This window comes from Ictalurus punctatus, chromosome 17 (genome assembly GCF_001660625.3).
Source record: "Ictalurus punctatus breed USDA103 chromosome 17, Coco_2.0, whole genome shotgun sequence".
In the NCBI taxonomy this organism is placed as follows: Eukaryota; Metazoa; Chordata; class Actinopteri; order Siluriformes; family Ictaluridae; genus Ictalurus; species Ictalurus punctatus.
The window spans coordinates 9,744,283-9,762,112 of record NC_030432.2 but is presented as its reverse complement, the minus strand read 5'-3'; the positions used below and the strand labels follow the sequence as shown (position 1 = coordinate 9,762,112).

The 17,830-nt window shown below is 39.1% G+C and overlaps 1 protein-coding gene across 3 annotated transcripts in view; it reads right to left on the bottom strand.

Moving 5' to 3' along the window:
- Positions 1-2,610: 2,610 nt before the first annotated feature.
- The window catches only part of tpst1 (tyrosylprotein sulfotransferase 1), a 47,603-nt gene continuing 32,383 nt past the window's right edge, over positions 2,611-17,830 (bottom strand). For 2 of the 3 annotated variants that reach the window (XM_017490306.3, XM_047161236.2), the window contains exons 4-6: positions 5,229-5,279; positions 4,412-4,485; positions 2,611-3,189 (exon numbers count right to left, since the gene is read on the bottom strand). In XM_017490306.3, coding sequence (XP_017345795.1) covers positions 4,450-4,485; positions 5,229-5,279 — 87 coding nt within the window. In that variant the 3' untranslated portion in view covers positions 2,611-3,189; positions 4,412-4,449. The remainder of the gene's footprint in view (positions 3,190-4,411; positions 4,486-5,228; positions 5,280-17,830) is intronic. The other variant, XM_017490308.3, reaches the window with a different exon arrangement.

Sequence of the window (17,830 nt, the reverse complement as noted above, 5' to 3'; positions counted from 1 at the left end):
CTTTGGGCCCCTTGTAGGTGTTGGAATACAGAACCAAGGTGTGGCATCCTAATGGAACGTCCTATGTAAGACTGGTCCAAGAGTGACACTGGCACACAAGGCAGATTCCACAGAGTTGATTTGGACACAAGTACATACACTCAGCATTTGGGCAGTGTACATCTGAGTATAGTGCATTTGTCTGATGAGACTGCCATTAATGCAATGCAAGCATCAACAGCAGGCAAATGGCCAAAACTGACCCGATCATGATTCATCAGATTAGGCCTAACACATGCCATAGGGCTCGGGTGCGGGTGAACTGAGGCCTGTGTGAATCTCATGAAAGCTGTCAAAATGTCCTTGTACACTGGTACAGGAAATTGTGCCATGTGAACGAGTGCATTAAATGTGGGTTGTAGTACCATCCAAACGTACTCAGGCCATAACTGTTTTCAGAGTGGCTGTCACAACTAGCATAGAGTCTGGTGTAGGTACCTGTGAGCCAGCAGAGGCAGAGTAAACCGCTCTTTTCATGAGTGGCATTGAAAGTGGTGGCTTGACTTGTAGGTCAAGAAACCTCCAGACATGGATGTAGACATAGCATCCTCTTCTTCCTTCAATAAGGGGCAAAAAGACTGACTGAGCTGTGAGGAGGGTTCTGTTGAGAAGTTGAAACCTCTTATATGGTCCCAGCTCTTTGATTATTGCCACCAAGTTGTTGATCTGTCTAGTGTAAGTCAATCTGTTTTCTGGGCTTTTTGTTGTTCTTGTCAGTCATTGCTGGGCCTTGGTGTTTGTGACTAGCAAGCTGTTCAGACTGAAGGTCTTGGGCAGATTCGACTCTAAGCCAGAATTGAAATCTGCCAGCAATGCCAATATCCAAGTCAGACACAGCATATTCACAGCCACTACATCAGTACAAGTCTTTTAGCAGGATTGTTTGTGGCTACTATGGAGGCAACATCATCCAGCTTGAGTGGAGGGAATGCCCAGTCCAAAACGAGTAGCCGTGAATTGGTGTGAATCCAGATACAATTAGCAGGCTTTGCAATAAACAAATCTATAATTTGTAGAGGGAGAACCACTCAACAATACTAGTAACTATCTAGTGAGCTACATGTTGGGGAATGTGGAATACTCTAAAGATAGAAACTACTCAGCACATGCATGTGTATGCCCATAATATGAAGTGCAAGTGATGAGGGCAGTAATACTAATGAGGGAAAACCAGGCTAACAGATGCTCATAATATACAAATAATGGTTGTAATATTAAAGAAACTCACCAAGCCAGAAAGGAATAAGCAGATGCTATCCCCAACCTTGGAGGACAAATGACCTGTAACACCCACAAGCTCCATATTGTGTGAACAGGTAAGAAAGAGAAAGGGGGTTATTGCTGTATCAACTTGTTGGAAAATCTTGTATGCGTGCACACACACAAGGTGGTATCCATGTGTTTCATACTGCCTCTGGAAGATGGGTAAAATGGAACCACAGATCACCACAGTGTACTATAGTGTAGCCTAATAGCACCATGGGGATATCATGGTTACCTCAAAATAAAGCAGTAAAACCATGGTTAATGATAGTATACCATAGCCAAGGCATAGTAATTTTTCATAAGGGATTAGCAATGTACCAAAAAGGGTTTGACGATACTGTTTTACACTTTAGTACAGTGGTTCTTAACTTTTTTTGTGTGTGTGTGTGTATCTTTCCATGCAGTGTATTGATACCTGTTTCCTACAGTCTTTGCATGTGCTTGTACATGTACATATGTGGATATATTTTAAGTGTTACCACTACTGTTTTATCTCATCTTTGTCCTTTCTCTCTGATCTCTGTCCAGCTGAGCAACGCCTTCCTTTAGCTGGATCTTCTCTCTCTCTCAGCTGCTCAATCTCATAGGCCTGGGTGAATATATATATACACGTCATCAGCTGGCACATTTGACCGTGGATGTTACAGCTCTGCCGGAACGTGTCTGCTCTTCACCTGTACCCCCAGGGTTTCCTCATCCTCCCGCTTATCGTATCATTTCATCAGTGACCGATGCTCATGCTTCTACTCAAACTCAGGCTCAACTGTTTCCCATAACCCATTCCCAATAAACCACATACTGTGCTACCCTTGTGTATTTCTGTGTCTTAAATTTATTACCACATGACCCACTTTTAAGAATGACAATGTTTTGTTCCCCCCACCATGTTTTGGATTACTCATTCAGTGGGATGGTTGGGCTTTGATGGCCATGGCTCAGTAGGGCTGAGGAAGAGATGCAATCTATCTTCGAACAGGAGTCTGGCTCTGTACTTGTTCTTGAGGTAAACCAGCGCTAAAAAAAACCAGCCTCACGGAGATTGGTCGATGTGAATGGGAGAGTATTTTTCAATGCCATGTCACTCAGTTCTCGGGATTCGGCGTGCACGGATATCCAAAAATCCGCCAATGGCTTCTCTGTGAACCTCTGTGCACAGTCGTTTTAAAATAAAAGTTTTCCCGCAACTCCCTGCTACCGTTTTGAGACCCCCAAGGTTAGGAACCGCCGCTTTAATACAAGACGAGCACAATGTCTCTTACCCAATCCACTTTTTTCATGAATGGAAAAATTGCAAGTACATTCTCATGCCTTCAACACTGACAATTCATTTATTACATTTCTCTGTGTACAAAAGATCATACTTGTGAATGATGGTACAAAATGCAATTCTGTATTTACCACCGCCAATGCCTCCAAACTGTGATCTTGTACACGTGTACCCGAGGAACTGTACAATACAGAGGCATGGAAATAAAACAGAACATCAAAATAGATATTGCATCTTTAAAAGCTAAGTTTCTTCCATAAATACTTCCTTTGCTAGCCACTGTATTTTCTTATAACAGAATCACAGATTTATGTAGCCAGGAAAAAAAAAAGTCAGATGATTATCATGTGACCAAAAAATAAAATCCCCCAAAAAATAATGGAAAGAAATTCAACATAGCAATGACATTCGTAGGCCACAATTGTTACAGTACAACATCAAAGGCCAAAAGTTCTCCATATAGTGGTCCAGACCCAAGAGCCAGAGAGGGTGTGTGAGGTGTGTCTTTGTATGCAGATGATATAGTCTGAGGGTAGGTGTGGGTGAGAGAGCACAAAGGTCCCAGTAGGGGTTACGTGGGCACACCATGTTCCTGCCGCATCTGTTCCTGCTTTGTCCTGTAACACAGTAGGAGATAACCAGCTGAGTAAACATACGAGGAAACAGTAACTGTGCCAAAACACTAGTAATAAACAAGGCTCCAACTCAAACAAACTACTCCAACTAAACTATTGGGAATACAGTCAAGAAAACCTTTCAACTATGTACAGTGTACTGGTCTGAGAATGAATAGCGATAAAAGATATTATTGTCATTTGAAGACCATTTTATGTCACTGATAATATAATAGCATAATAATGCAAGTACACCCTTTCAAAGAGCAATGAATTTTTAATTCTTCAGACTATTCAGACATTGGAATTGGAATGTCGAAAAATATATATTATGAAACAACTAAAATAAAATCACAACCAAAACAATAAATACAATTTACTGTAATAAATTTGGTGAATTCTTTATGCTTTAGTTATTCGTTGTCCGTAATTTAGTGCGTTGTTAAGCGAAGAGCGTATTCACAGCGTGATTAACCCGTTCTACCTAGCGCTTTATTTATTTAAGGTCACTTGTGTATCCGTGTCATTTTGTGCATTAGTTGTAATATTAGGTTTATGTTGTGTAAACGTCTGATTAATCTCACGTGGATGTGTTATAGGATGTGTTCGAGTGAGTTTATTAACCCGTTAGTAAAGCGCTTCAGTTTAACGCCGTTCATTCAGTGTTCAGCTTCAGCTCACGCAGCTTAAGCGGCACAATCCCCGACATTACTGACTCTGACTCCATTATTTCAAACACTAGAACTATTCTTTCTAGATTTTTCTTCTTCAAAAAACAAACACTGTTAATGCATTGTTAATATCACGCGTAAAATATTTTTAACGGTATGCTTTAATTCAAATCGGCGCTAGTGCTCGCTACACATCTTAAATTCGAATGCACACAGTTTTTACATTCACAATGTGCAATTTTTTCAAAAATTTCACAAATAGTTGATGTTCGAATTCAAATTTGACAGCCCTAGAGTAGACGAGAGGACAGAATGGCTAAAATGTTGGTGACATTCATTCTCATGTAAACAAACACACCTTGGGCAATATCGCGGTCAGCAAAAATGATCGCGGTCACGTAAATATATCGACAATAAGCTGATGACGTAATGAAGGTGACAGGTCTAGTCCAGACTGAAGCTTTCAATACAGAAAAAGCTCCCTGTTGTAACCCAAGTCATTCAGAGTTTTCCATGTGAATCAGCTGGCTTTGATAATGAAATGGGCCACTCACTTCTACGGATGTGATGAGTCCTTCTATTCCCTCTTCTCCTAACTGGAGTTTGGCTTCTCTGAAGACTTCTGTAGCTGTAAAAGAGGTGAGAAATATTTCACTCCTTATGAAATTAAATATCTAGGTATACTACATCTCTGACACCATGAGGAACCCAATTTGAAAAATTGAAGTGAAGACCAAGTGGATCTAGTGTCTATAAAGGTGCAACATCAGATGAGTAAGCTTTACTGTTTAATATCAATAACACATCCTAATTAAAACATCACACCTGCCCTTTCAGTGTTAACAACATGCAGTGACAAGCATGGCTCATCACCAGTCAAATGTAATCTTATCTATCTAATCTAATCATGTTGCTAAAATGACAGAACTCCACAGGATCTTGTCTTCGCTCTTCACATTGCTGAACTTTTATAGATCGAAAGGGGGCAGTATTTATCCATCAGACACACCAGAGGGCATCTGGCTTCCACTCCCTCTCTATAGAACTATCAGAAATCAGAAACGAGGAATCGAGAGCACCAATGTCAGAAGACGCATTTCCAAAAAGGAAAAGAAAGGAGATCGATGGATCACAGACTGTAGGCGGTTATAAGAAAAGTTATTAATTAGTAGAAAGAGTACCGACAGTTTTAGAAGATGATAAGCCCACAAGACAGAGGAGATGGAAATGAAAATCAGGACTGTTGCAGCAACTACTGTGTTTTAAAGAAGATTAGCAAAGAAAGTCCAAAAAAAAGAAGAATAAAAAGGGAGGGAGTCAAAAAAAAAAAAAAACCCATATAGACTAGAGCGGTGAAAAAAGCCACCATACCTGTGATTGTTCTTTAAGAAAGTCAGGTAGCCGAAATTCACCTTTAAATACCTAGAAAAAAACCAAAGAACTGTTTTAGAGGCTGACATGCTGCAGTCACTACAACAGAGCTTTGTTCCTACATCTAAAGCAAACAAAACAGCAACACAGAAGCCATCCTCTGACCTGGATCTTTATATTCTCTCACTGTGACAGAGTTAAGACCACAGATCTTCTGTCTGTTAACATCTATAGTCTGTCGATTCTAAGATCTACTTAGTGGTTTACCCGTATAATGGCGGTGAAGACTGAAATCAGATGTAGCACAATAAACCAATTAAAATGGCCGCATATTGAAATGATCTCAGAGGAAATGGCTAAACGCAGAGTTTTTGTAAAATAGCCACCGTTTAACTAAGACTACTCAGAAGAGAGACATTCTCTTTCAGCCAAGGTGTTGGACTCAGCTGAACCCAACGCTCATGTCTCACTGTGCCTGCCAAGTCATAGGATGAAAGGGAGGCAGAGAGAGGAAGGGAGGGGCTGGGGGGTGGGGGGTTACAGGGATGGGTCACTTGTGAATTCTGTGCACTGTTGATATCAGAGGCGGCCTCGTTACTGAGTGTTTAAGGAAAGCCCGAGGCTGCCGAAAGGAACAATCGCCAATTAAGACAAGTCCAGTTTATGCTTCTCTGTGAGCGTCAGGAGAGGAACTTGTTAGGTGAAAAAGAGTGGCTCTGAAGCAATGGTAAGCAAGAATATATATATATATATATATATATATATATATATATATATATATATATATATACACACACAACAACAACAAAAAACAAACAACAGAAAACCAAGACCAAAAGGAAACAAGTGTCAGACAGAACAGGAAGTAAAGGTGCAAGGGGAAAAACGGAAAAGGTCAGACACAGTATACTGTGCTAAAACTATAACTTCACAGTACTTTCATTCTGCAAAATGTAGGACAAGCAGCTATCCGTAAACCTCACGGCCTCGCACTTGTTTTACTTCCCACCAGTTATGCAGCCACCGCTGGGGCCTGTCAGCCATTAGAGTCCCACAGAGTCTAATTCTTTCAAATCAATCAGACCTCTCTTCCCTAGAGAGTGAGTTTGAAAGGAAACGACTCTCATTAAACATTTTAATGTAAAAAACAATATCATTTTATTCCCCTGGTGCAACACTACATTTTAAAGTTATAAATAACAAAAACAGTGTGAAAATTTGAGATGCATCAGTATCAATATCATTATCAATCCCGAATTTGGTAACCCACTTATTAAAAATCAATGAGAGGTGTAACAGAACCTTTTATTGAACTCTTTTTATGCTTTCCTGGTTTAAATACCGTAATTTCCGGACTAAAAGTAGCGGACTAAAAAGCTGCTACTTTTGTCACACGCTTTGAACACTGCGGCTTAAACAATGACGCGGCTAATTTATGGACTTTTACGGGCAAACGAGCTTCAAGCCGCCAAAACATTTAGCCTCGTCACATCGGACCAATGAAATTACCGAACAGGTCACAGTGGACCAATGAAACCTTTCGAATTAAATCAAATGCACTCAGTCATTTTGTGCTTCATGCACACACTCTCATCATGGAAAACACACGAAGAAATGCATATGATGCAGCTTTCAAGTTAAAGGCAATCGAAGGCTGTCGAAGAAGGAACTAGCATGCGAAGAGCAACTTTTGCTCAGGTTTGCCAGTGGATCCTAACAGCGTGGAGCAGTGTCAAAAAATCTACTATCACCAACGGGTTTCGAAAGGCTGGACTGCTGCGTGATGAAGAGGACAGCACAAGCTCAAGGGCGAATTTGCCTCGAGATGTAAGTGACATTGAGAGCGACACCGAAAGAGAGACTGAGGAAGTGTGTGACGAAGTACCGGTAATTCTGAGGCTGTTCAATTCCGACACTGAAGAAGACGACTTTAGTGGTTTTAGTGCGCAGGAGGAAGATGAAGATAGCGATCAGTGACTTTTCCTGGTAGCCAACTGTATTTTTTTAAAACAAATTTAACCAGCCGTGTTACAGGCACGGTTCGGTAAAAAGCATTTACGGTACGTATTTAATTAAAAGTTTTTAAAAAATCTTTGTGTAACATCTTTCTGTGTAAATATCTCATGTTACAACGTGGACACCTGCGGCTTATAGACAAGTGCGGCCTATATATGTGCAATTTTTTTTTCCTTTTTAAAGTTAGTAGGTGCGGCTTATATTCAGGTGCGCTCAATAGTCCGAAAATTATGGTAGTGGCCATGAAAAGCCAACGTGTTTAAGTATTTAGGCTACTAGACTTGTTCTTTATAATGTTACTAATGCATTTTAAATAAAGTGAATTAGCTAGCTAATTAATAATAGTTAGAGTAGGGCTGTAGTGAAGAGCAGGTTTTGTTTCACTTCAGGAAAGTGCTTCTGTACAGTTTTAAATAAAGTACATTTTGTTTTCACTGCATCAAAATCCACTCACCGTGGCTGAGCGTCAATAAGAAGATACTGTGTAAGTACTGTTATTTTCATTCATCACCTTTTCGGAGACATTTTTTTTCTTGCCTAGTTTGCATATCAGATGATGCATCAGGTTGTGTAGACTGTAAGATGATGCTGTAGTACCTTCTCTGGATATTTTCAAAGTACAGTTTGCAAGTCGTCTTGGCTTGGATTACCATTGTTAATTGTGAAGTACATCCAGAGCGCCGTAATTTCGAGTTGCTTGTTCATTATAGCGCTGACGCAGCGTAGTATCACACGGTATGAAAGGTACGAGTTAAGGAGAACGAGTAAATCTGTGAAAACGAAATATGAAAAACACAAATGTGAAAATTCTATTCTATATGTAGTTTGTCACCAGTAATTTTGAAGTAAACTTCATTATACAGTCCCCTTGAAAAAGGATTGGAACAGCAAGGCCAATTCTATTGTTTTCGCTATGGGTTTGACATCAAAGTATGAACATGAGACGACGGATCTGAATTTCAGCTTTCATGTCCTCATATTTACATCTAGATATGTGAAACAACTTAAAACATAACGCCCTTTGTTTGAACCCACCCATCATTATTTTTTTCAAGTGATCAAAAATATCAGAACATGAGAGTGACTGAGAGGTGTTTCTTGCTGCCCAGGTGCGCCCTGATAAATTGACTGTTTAAAGAATGAATAGCTCTGAATGTCTACTCTTGGTTTGAGCCAAATGTGAAGACTGCATTTGTTGTTAAAAAGGACAAACCAACATGAATACCAGAGAGCTGTCTATGGAAGAAAAGCTTTTATTTACTTTAAGACTGTATCTGTTCCTATACATTTGCTCACTTAAAAACTGTGTGGTCTCCCACCAAATGTGCCATGTTTTGAAGTTGTTTAACACATATAGATGTAAATATCAGGAAATTAAAGTCTCATATTCATCTTTTGATCTCAAATATCTTGTGTATAGTGAAAACAACAGAATCGGCCTTGGTGGTCCAATACTTTCAGAGGGGACTGTATAGTGCAACTTGCTTTTCTGTTCATAGGCAATACAGAAGCAGAGCTGAAAAAAACCATTTGTAGCAGTGCTACTTGTAACTTAATGTCTGCATGAGACGAGAGAGAATATGACTGACACTAACACGCTCAGGGAGCTGGCCCTAAACATTTATTTGACTTGATGCTGAGCAAATTAGGCTTGCTTGGCCTAGCACAAGTAACTTGACTACAGGAGACGAACATTACTCAAGGTTTTAGCCCTAATTAAAGAGAGGAACGTCTGGAGGTGGTAGCACTGGGGGGGGGAGGAGCCTCCTGGGTCAAATTGCCTCCTCCTGCTGAGAGCTGCAAGCCAGAGTGGAATTTGTTTATAACAGTTCCAACACTGATGGCAATTGTGCTTCTCATTTTCCAGGGTGCCATTTCATAACGCTCCAAAACTAGAGACCGAAATAGTATATCTACTCCTCCTATTTTCATTTTGGAAAGGAAACTATGACTTAAAGCTGCATCAATCACAGTGATGCTTGTCCATGCAGGAAGAACAACACGTCCTAATCTCTGAAAAACTCCAGAGCCTCACGCCTGCTCGCATGTAACTCATCAACGTCTAAGAGGATTGAAGGGCTGAGGCAGATACTGTTGTGGATAATCCATAACCAGGTTCATTTGCTCCTCTTGAGGTTCTGTTGCTGCTGATTAGAGGCCAAAGGCTGTGGAAGAAGCTATTCTGACGGCAGGGGCTCAGAATTGTATGTGCTCATCTTCTCTTGTGACACCCCCTCCCTTTCCCCACACATCAATATCACTTCATGTCCCCATAAAACCAGAGATGATCATCAGGATAGACGGGTCACGTGGGTTCATTATCCTTCAGAAGGACACCAATCAGCTAAAACGAGGCAGTCAGAACCTCACACGAAGCGGCTTGTTTGTTATAAGGCTGATTAGTAAAAAAAAAAAGAAAGGACAGTAAAGGACCACTTTAGATAAAGCTGGCGTTAAGATTTTAGTTAAGAGTTTAATCTGACATTTATAGCTTGCGAATCTTAAAAATTCAATAAAAATGATTTCTATTCAAGCAGTCCTGCAGATTTTGGATCAAATGGAACATGATCAGAGAAACGTATGTGTGTGAAGTGTAAAAAATAATTCCTGCACTTATCTGCCCATGTTTTTAACAGAAGCTCCTAGGGTACTTAAAGCATCAGGGGTTTATTTGAGGCGAGGATGTAAGTCATCTCTCCCCTGAAGCACATATGGGAAAGTGCAGACAGTCAGAAGAATGTAGCAGATGCTGTTTCAGCTGTACTTTCGTTCTCGACAGTAATGTTTAAATTCTTTCTGTCATCTGAAACAAAGGCCAAATATATAAAGATGATGATGATGATGATGATGATGATGATAATAATATAATAATAATAATAAATAATAATAATAATAAAATCCATATGTCAAAGCACTCTTTATTTACGTGAATATTTTTGGGCCTAAAAAATGAAATGACTTCTGTTAGAGGATAGTGTGCACTCAAATGAAGAACCACGAATAATTCTTAATACTAACTCAAATTATTTTCACAGTTATTCTGTTTTTAATCAGTTTTACTTTTACAGATAGATGTTAAGATCTCTGGAGGCACTCTTTATTTCTGCAAAAAGACAACATTAAGACTTTGTTTAATTACTTCCATCCATCCTTTTCCCATACCATTTATCCTACAGAGGGTTGCGGGGGAGCCTGGAGCCTAGCCCAGCGCACAAGGTGGGGGACAGTCTGGACGCAGGGCACGATCGCATACACATTCACACACTATGGACATGGAAATGCCAAACAACCCACATTGCATGTCTTTGGACTGGAGGAAAAAGGAGTACCCGTAGGAAACCCCCAAAGAACTGGGAGAACAAGCAAACTCCACGGACGCAGGGAGGAGGTAGGATTCAATAACCCCACCCCATGCAAATCACTCAGCCACCGCGAATGTCACATGTTCAAAACTTTGCTTTTGAGTTCCTCCTGTGTCCTCCTATTTTTGGTGCGCCTACACCGGTTGTCACTGTTCTCTTTTCATTACTGATCCGACATGATTGAGGTCGTTTATTCAAGCCTCATAAATCCAAGCAGCGGGTTGACAAGCTTCAACAGCCGGATCATTCCAGTCCATATTTACAGCCCTACAGGATTCACTCTTCACACAGGACTGAAATTAAATTACACCTCAAATCAGACCTTTCATCCACTTGTCCCCTTTACACTCGGTCAAAACAGACGGGATTCAAACCAGTGTCCAGGCTTGGATGCATACGTCTGACTGTATTTCTGCATCATCTCATCCTGCTAATTGAGACCAGAGTTAGAGCTTGCCCATCCTAGTCCAACCTAAACTCATCATAATCGTCCTCGACCAGGAACGTATTGATCTTGATATAAAATTTCTCGACATGGATCGGAGAAGCTGTAAAGCCACTTAATAGGTATTGATTGTGGCTTTGGAAAGGATTCAAGACGTGTTAATTCACAGCACATGCTGTACAGACAAATAAAGGGGCGAATGTAAGAATTATTCTCTACAACCACAAAATGATAATTATTGTAACAGTGCACTTACAACCACTGTGAGCTGAGATTGTGAGTGAGGATAGAAAGTAGAAGCTGCACGGCACAGCTTAATTCATTCCTTTTACTGTGAAAACACATCACACTGCCATATAGTTTTAATCACACTGACGCCAACGTGCCAAATAATTCAGACCGAATTACTGCAAATACGAGATCAAACGGTTCGTTCAAGGCAGCTCAAGGAAAAGAAGTCATAAATGACCGCTTTGGGGAACTTTTGAACTCCTCTGGTCCCTGGATGATTGAACATTTGCCCTTCGTTTTTATTGAAATGATTTTCAGTATGTAAAGTGTTGCAGAAAGTGAACACAGGGGCATTGATGCATAAGCTGGAACTCAGCAGTTTGCTTAGTAACCTGATGAGCTAGCGCTATGCAAAACAGTGAAGCTATTCGTCCACCGTTGTTTATTTTGGAATTTAATATGGATCTGCTATACTTGGAGCAAAAAGAAATAAATACCAAGGTGTGTCAGTATATCACAGAATGAGACATGGCCTGCCTTTCCTGTAGTGTGTGCAGTTCCAGGGACCAACAGCTTAAATTCCTGGCTTTATCAATATCTCACGCATCTCATCTGAACTTTTCTAGAACTTTATAACTAAATTGTAATACCTGCATTATTATTATTATTATTATTATTATTATTATTATTATTATTATTATTATTAATATAGATGCCATGATGCAACTTTTTTTTTTATTGTTTACTATGCTTTTTTTCCACAGTTAAAACCTTTAACACAAAAATCACTTACATTGTAAATATATAACTATAAAAAAATAAATAATAAAAAGTAGTCGAGCAATAAAAAAAAAGTACCTTTCTTTTCCAAATCCAGTTCTAATCTTTGCCATCTGTTACAGGATCTGCTATCCGATATCAAATATCAGTACTCAGGTTTGGATTGGAACCATCGCTAATTATTATTAATCACGTTTCAGTGGGTAATGTCATCATTACAGGTCCAATACTGTAAATAAACCTGGAGCTTTCAGATGCCTGGTCTAGTCGAAAACTGGCATTAGATGTGCACTGGTTAATAAAACATGCAGCCAAATTATAAAACATTTATACAGCTGTCAGATTTAATAAGCTAGTGGAAAAAAAATATAAAATACATCTAAAAAATTGTATATATTCTAACAGAATGATCCTCCATTCACTAATCACAGTACATTTCTGCATGAAATACTATGTTACAATTGAATCAATCAGATTATTTAGGATGCCATTAAATAATCTAGAATTTCAAAAACAGTATATAATCTTGAAAATGGAAAACATCCTCTTCCAAAAAAACAGAAATAGCAATAAAACAATAATAAGAAATTAGAATTAGAAACGGTACCATGACCCTGCACAGGATAAAGCGGTTATTGATTGGACAGATGGGTAGGTGTATGGATGGACGGATGGTTGGGTGGATAGACAGACGGACGGACGGGTGGGTGGACGGACGGATGGACGGACGGGCGGGTGGATGGATGGACGGATGGGTGGATGGACGGATGGGTGGATGGACATATGAGAGAGTGCACCGGTCACCAACATGCAAATTCTACTCTGCACATAACACTTTCTTAAATCGTTTTGAGTGCCGTAATATTTACTTAGAATTTCTAAATCAGCTGTTGTCTGATAAGTGTGTTGCAATCGCAATTAGTCATTAGTTGGCCTACAATTTGGTTACTTCTGCCTGTGGCGATGTATAACTCCTATATAACACGTGTTATCTGTACAACACTGTGTATCGGTGAAAACAGAGGATTTCACAATTCTCTTCATGACCTCAGCAGGGAAGAATGACAACTTAAAGACCTTGGGAAGTTTGGACTTGTCATTATCCATCAGTTCAGCCAGGATGGGTCAGGCAGCTCGGGTCAGAGCCAACTGAAAGTCTAAAGTCTATCAACAAAATTCCGAAATATACTTCCACTCTCTGTTCAGCCTGCTGACAGGCTCTAATTTACACAGCTCACTGATGTGTGTGTGTGTGTGTGTGTGTGTGTGTGTGTGTGTGTGTGTGTGTGCACGTGTGTGTTAGATTACGAGAAATATCATCTCGACACACAATACGACAGTTTAGTATTTTTGTGATTACACACTCCTTGTTCATTATTGCATACCTGGATCCAAACACTCTATTATCTCTACTACATACTAATCACAATATATAAAGATACAACACAAGCAGTTTATGACAGAGTGGGTAAACTTTTCTCCTAAATACACTAGATAACACTGTTCTGTCAAACTCGCTCTCTGCTTGCGTCTTTGTGCTTGAGCAGAGGGAAAGAAAAAAGGAGTAAATACTTGCGGTCGTAGTCAGAAATTTCAAGCTAAACAGTGCATAGCCACATCTGGTTCTAACTAATTTTTAAATGTGAAGCTCACTTATAAGGAGGAACCAATTTAGTGTTAGCCCCAGTGACATTGCACAGAATTAGCTACATGGAAGAACACAGTTACGTATCACATATATGAGGTACATTTTTGCACATATGGTGTATAAACCATTAGGGGTTTTTATGGTTCAATTCAAATTTGTTTCAGAACTAAGATTTTTGTGATATTTTGTAAGCAAAGCCCATCATCTATATTTGGATTATTGAAACAAATGCCGTAATGTAATGTGTTAACTCGGGAAATATCACTGATGTCTTCATAGAGGAGAGGGCTGTTTGGATAATATGTATCTATTTATTCTGTCAAGCAAATAAAATTTTAGTAGAAGTAAGTAAGTAAGTAAATAAATAAATAAATGATGTCCAAGATGTTAACCAAAGTTCATGCTACTAAAATAGACACCACGCTCACCACTATGACACATTTTAAATAATCAGGGTACTTGTTTTAAAGGGAATCTTCAGTTAGCTATGCTGATGTGAGCTGTGATGTGTAATGCTGACACAATTCATCAAGCAGTTCACAGACAACTGTATTTCCATATTATATAACCTCTGATGAGTCAGCAAAAAAGGACTGAAAAATATCAACCCAAATGCTAATCAAATCTATGGGTTGTTTCACACCATCACGAATAGGCTGCATTAGGGCTGGGCGATATATCGATATAATATTGATATTGTGATAAATGATTACGTGATGCACTTTTCAGATATTGTTGGTATGGTGATGTGTGTGGGTTTTTTTTTTTTTTTTTACGTTTTCAATAATTACAAATTAAATGGCACTAAATGGATTCCGTTGATTTGATGTAAATTTTTTTTCTTCATTTTTTTCTTCAAAGAAGTTGAAGTCTTCAACTATCTTCTTTGTCTTTGTGGGTATTAAAGAAAAGTATCATCAAACTCAGTTTAATGTGTTTTTTTTTGTTTGTTTATTTTACTACTAGATTGTGGACAGTGTGGTAGCTATATTATATATATCGTGATACGCATCGTGTATCGTAGAAATGTCCTCAAGTATCGAGATATGATATTTTTGTCAGCCCTAGGCTGCATGTATCTATAGTCTGAGCTAGAAAGAAATCAAGCCCAGCCTTGCTTCTTTGTACCATTCTGTGTATTTTTCTTATGACCACTGGTGGTGCTGGTGCGCTTGGTTACTAATGGCAAATAATCTGATCTGAATGGCAAAATTGAAACCTTATGTATATTGATATCTTGTTATCTTTAAAAGGCAGGAAGGACTTAGCTCTGCTAGCCCATTTACACCAGCTGTGCCTGACTGATATCTTATTTGGAAGAACAAGAATTATACTAATGGGTTTAGTATATTTGTTACCAGTCAGCATTAACAACCACAGTACTGTTTCAGTCCACAGTACCTGAGGAACTGGTTAAGCTAAAATAAATAAATATATAAAAATAAAAATAAACAACTGGCAAAAAGATCTTAATCAACATTTTAACAGGGAATCTAAGGGAAATATTGAGAGTAGCAGTGAAGTTCAGCAAAACAGACTTCATGTAAAACTGTAATGAATTTTCCTGGTTACACAACTGCACTATTTGAACATGTAGTGTTAGCACATTTAAATAAGGGACTTATTTATAATTATACTATTCGTGGTCACCCAGATGAGGATTTTTGAGTCTGGTTCCTCTCAAGGTTTCTTTCTCATATGGTCTCGGGGAGTTTTTCCTTGCCACTGTCGCCTCCGGCTTGCAAATTCTTACGCAAATTCATGAATGTAAAATTTATATTCTGAATTCATATATTTCTGTAAAGCTGCTTTGGGACAATGTCCATTGTTAAAAGCGCTATACAAATAAAATTTAATTGAATTGAGTTTAAGTGCTTAGTCCCATTGATTAAGAAGAAAGCATGATGTTAATTTCGATACTGAGGTGAATAAATTGACATACATGGCAAGTGGGGAAGTGAAAAAAGTTGAAAGAAAAAGCCAAGTAAGCACTTAATGAGCACATTTACTTGGTGATTTGTCATTGGACAATCTGTCAATCTGAAGTGAGCTCAACCCCAACTGCAGGCTGGTGTGTGTGTAGCAAGCAAGGGCTGGAATGGTCTAACAAATATATTAAAAATATGTATGAAACTGCACAGCGCAATTTCATGGTTTTGACCACAGCCACAGGTGCTTCCAGCCAAACAAACAAACAAGCAAACAAAGTCACCTTCTTGCTTGTCCTAGTAAATAGCTGATGGACGTTTTTTAGCGGTTGAACTAGTTACTCAGTAAGTCATTCAAGCATGTCGTCATTTCTCAGCACTAGGTACTTCTTCGTGTGTGTGTGTGTGTGTGTGTGTGTGTGTGTGTGTGTGTGTGTGTGTGTGTGTGGGAAATTTTCTAACACTACCACTAAGCTTGTTAGCTTTGTTTAGGGATATTCTCTAGGTAAAGTTAGGTACTAATGCTAGCTATCTACAGTTGCAATCAAAACCCAAGAATATTACTGAACCGGAGGCCACTGCTCATGAGGAATAGGATAGGATTCCTCAGGAACGCTGCCAGAAGCTGGTGTCTGGCTATGCATCTCGTTTGCAGGAGGTCATAACAGCAAAAGGGTTCTCTACTAAGTACTAAAGATGCTTGCCATGAAGGGGTTGAATCATTTTGAAACTGGAGAACTCATTATAAGTTGCATTTTCAGTTGAATTTGGGGAAACCACTTGATACATCCGTTGAACTATTTCAATTGCTTTTGTTTGATTTTTTTTCATTGCAAACAGCTTAAAGTCTGTACATTTTGCCAATAAACCTGATTTGCAATGGGGGTTGAATCATTTTGATTGCAATTGTAGATTTGTTTGGGGCAAACATCTATACTGTATGGCCAAATGTGTTTGGACACCTGACCACATATATTTGGACACAAGCACATATATGTGCTTGTTGAACATCCCATTCCAGATTGAGTCCCTTCTTTGCTGCTATATCCAACTCCACTCTTCTGGGAAGGCTTTCTACTAGATTTCAGACTTCTAACAGTAGTCATGGCTGTGGGGATTTGTTCTCATTTCATTCAGCCTCAAGAGTATCAGGCACTGATGGCGGGTGAGGAGGCCTGGGGTGCAGTCTGTAATCCAGTTCATCCCAAAGGTATTCAATGGGGTTGAGGTCAGGGCTCTGTGCAGGCACTCAAGTTCTTCCACACCAACCTCGACAAACCATGTCTTCATGGACCTCGCTTTGTACACAGGGAAGGGAAATCTTTAATGCTACACCATATAAAGAAATCTTATACTATTGCTACAAGATACAATACATCCTATACATACTTTGTGGCAACAGTTCGTGGAAGGTCCACATATGGGTGTCCACAAATATTTGGCCATATAGTGCAGCTAGTGAGTACTCTTGTGGAATAGTTGTGATCTTCTTAATGTAAGGTTTTGATTAAAAAAAATTCTGATACTGAACTTCAGCGAAACTCGGCACTGATTTCATTTATTATTCCTCTTATAAAGGTAGTAATGAAATATTAGAAATTGGTTACATGCTAGCATGAGAATGTAGCTTGTAAACAAGTGTGTAAACAAGACTGTCAAGAGCTCAAGATATAAAAGACAGGACAAATCTTGTCCAATGTCAACAATTTCTCCTACATTTTCACAACAGATTTCCAAGTTAACATTTACACTTTATGTCAGATGGCTAGTTAGTGGCCAGCAGGTCTATGGCTTAACTAGTTTAGTGGTCCTGCTAATTAAATGATTTTTAACCTCTAAATGTGCTAGGCTACTGTTAGGAAACCTGAAAACAAGAAATCATGAAACATTTGTCACACAAATGTAACAGATATTTACGGAAAGTGTTAAATGTCTTCCATACTAAAACTGAGAAAAATTCCATACACAACGATGTCAATTAAGCTTCAGGTTAAACAATTGCATTTTCAAAGCAGCAATATGACTGTGCAGAAATCTGGGAAATCACCTAGAAATAACATCTATACCAGCACAGCACAGCGTATACCATCATTTCTGAGTTCCTTATCAGGCTATAATGTCATATTGCTATATCGTTATACACCTAGTCTGCTGTTGAGTGTAGCTGCAGAGATCGCCAACAGAGGTGTTTT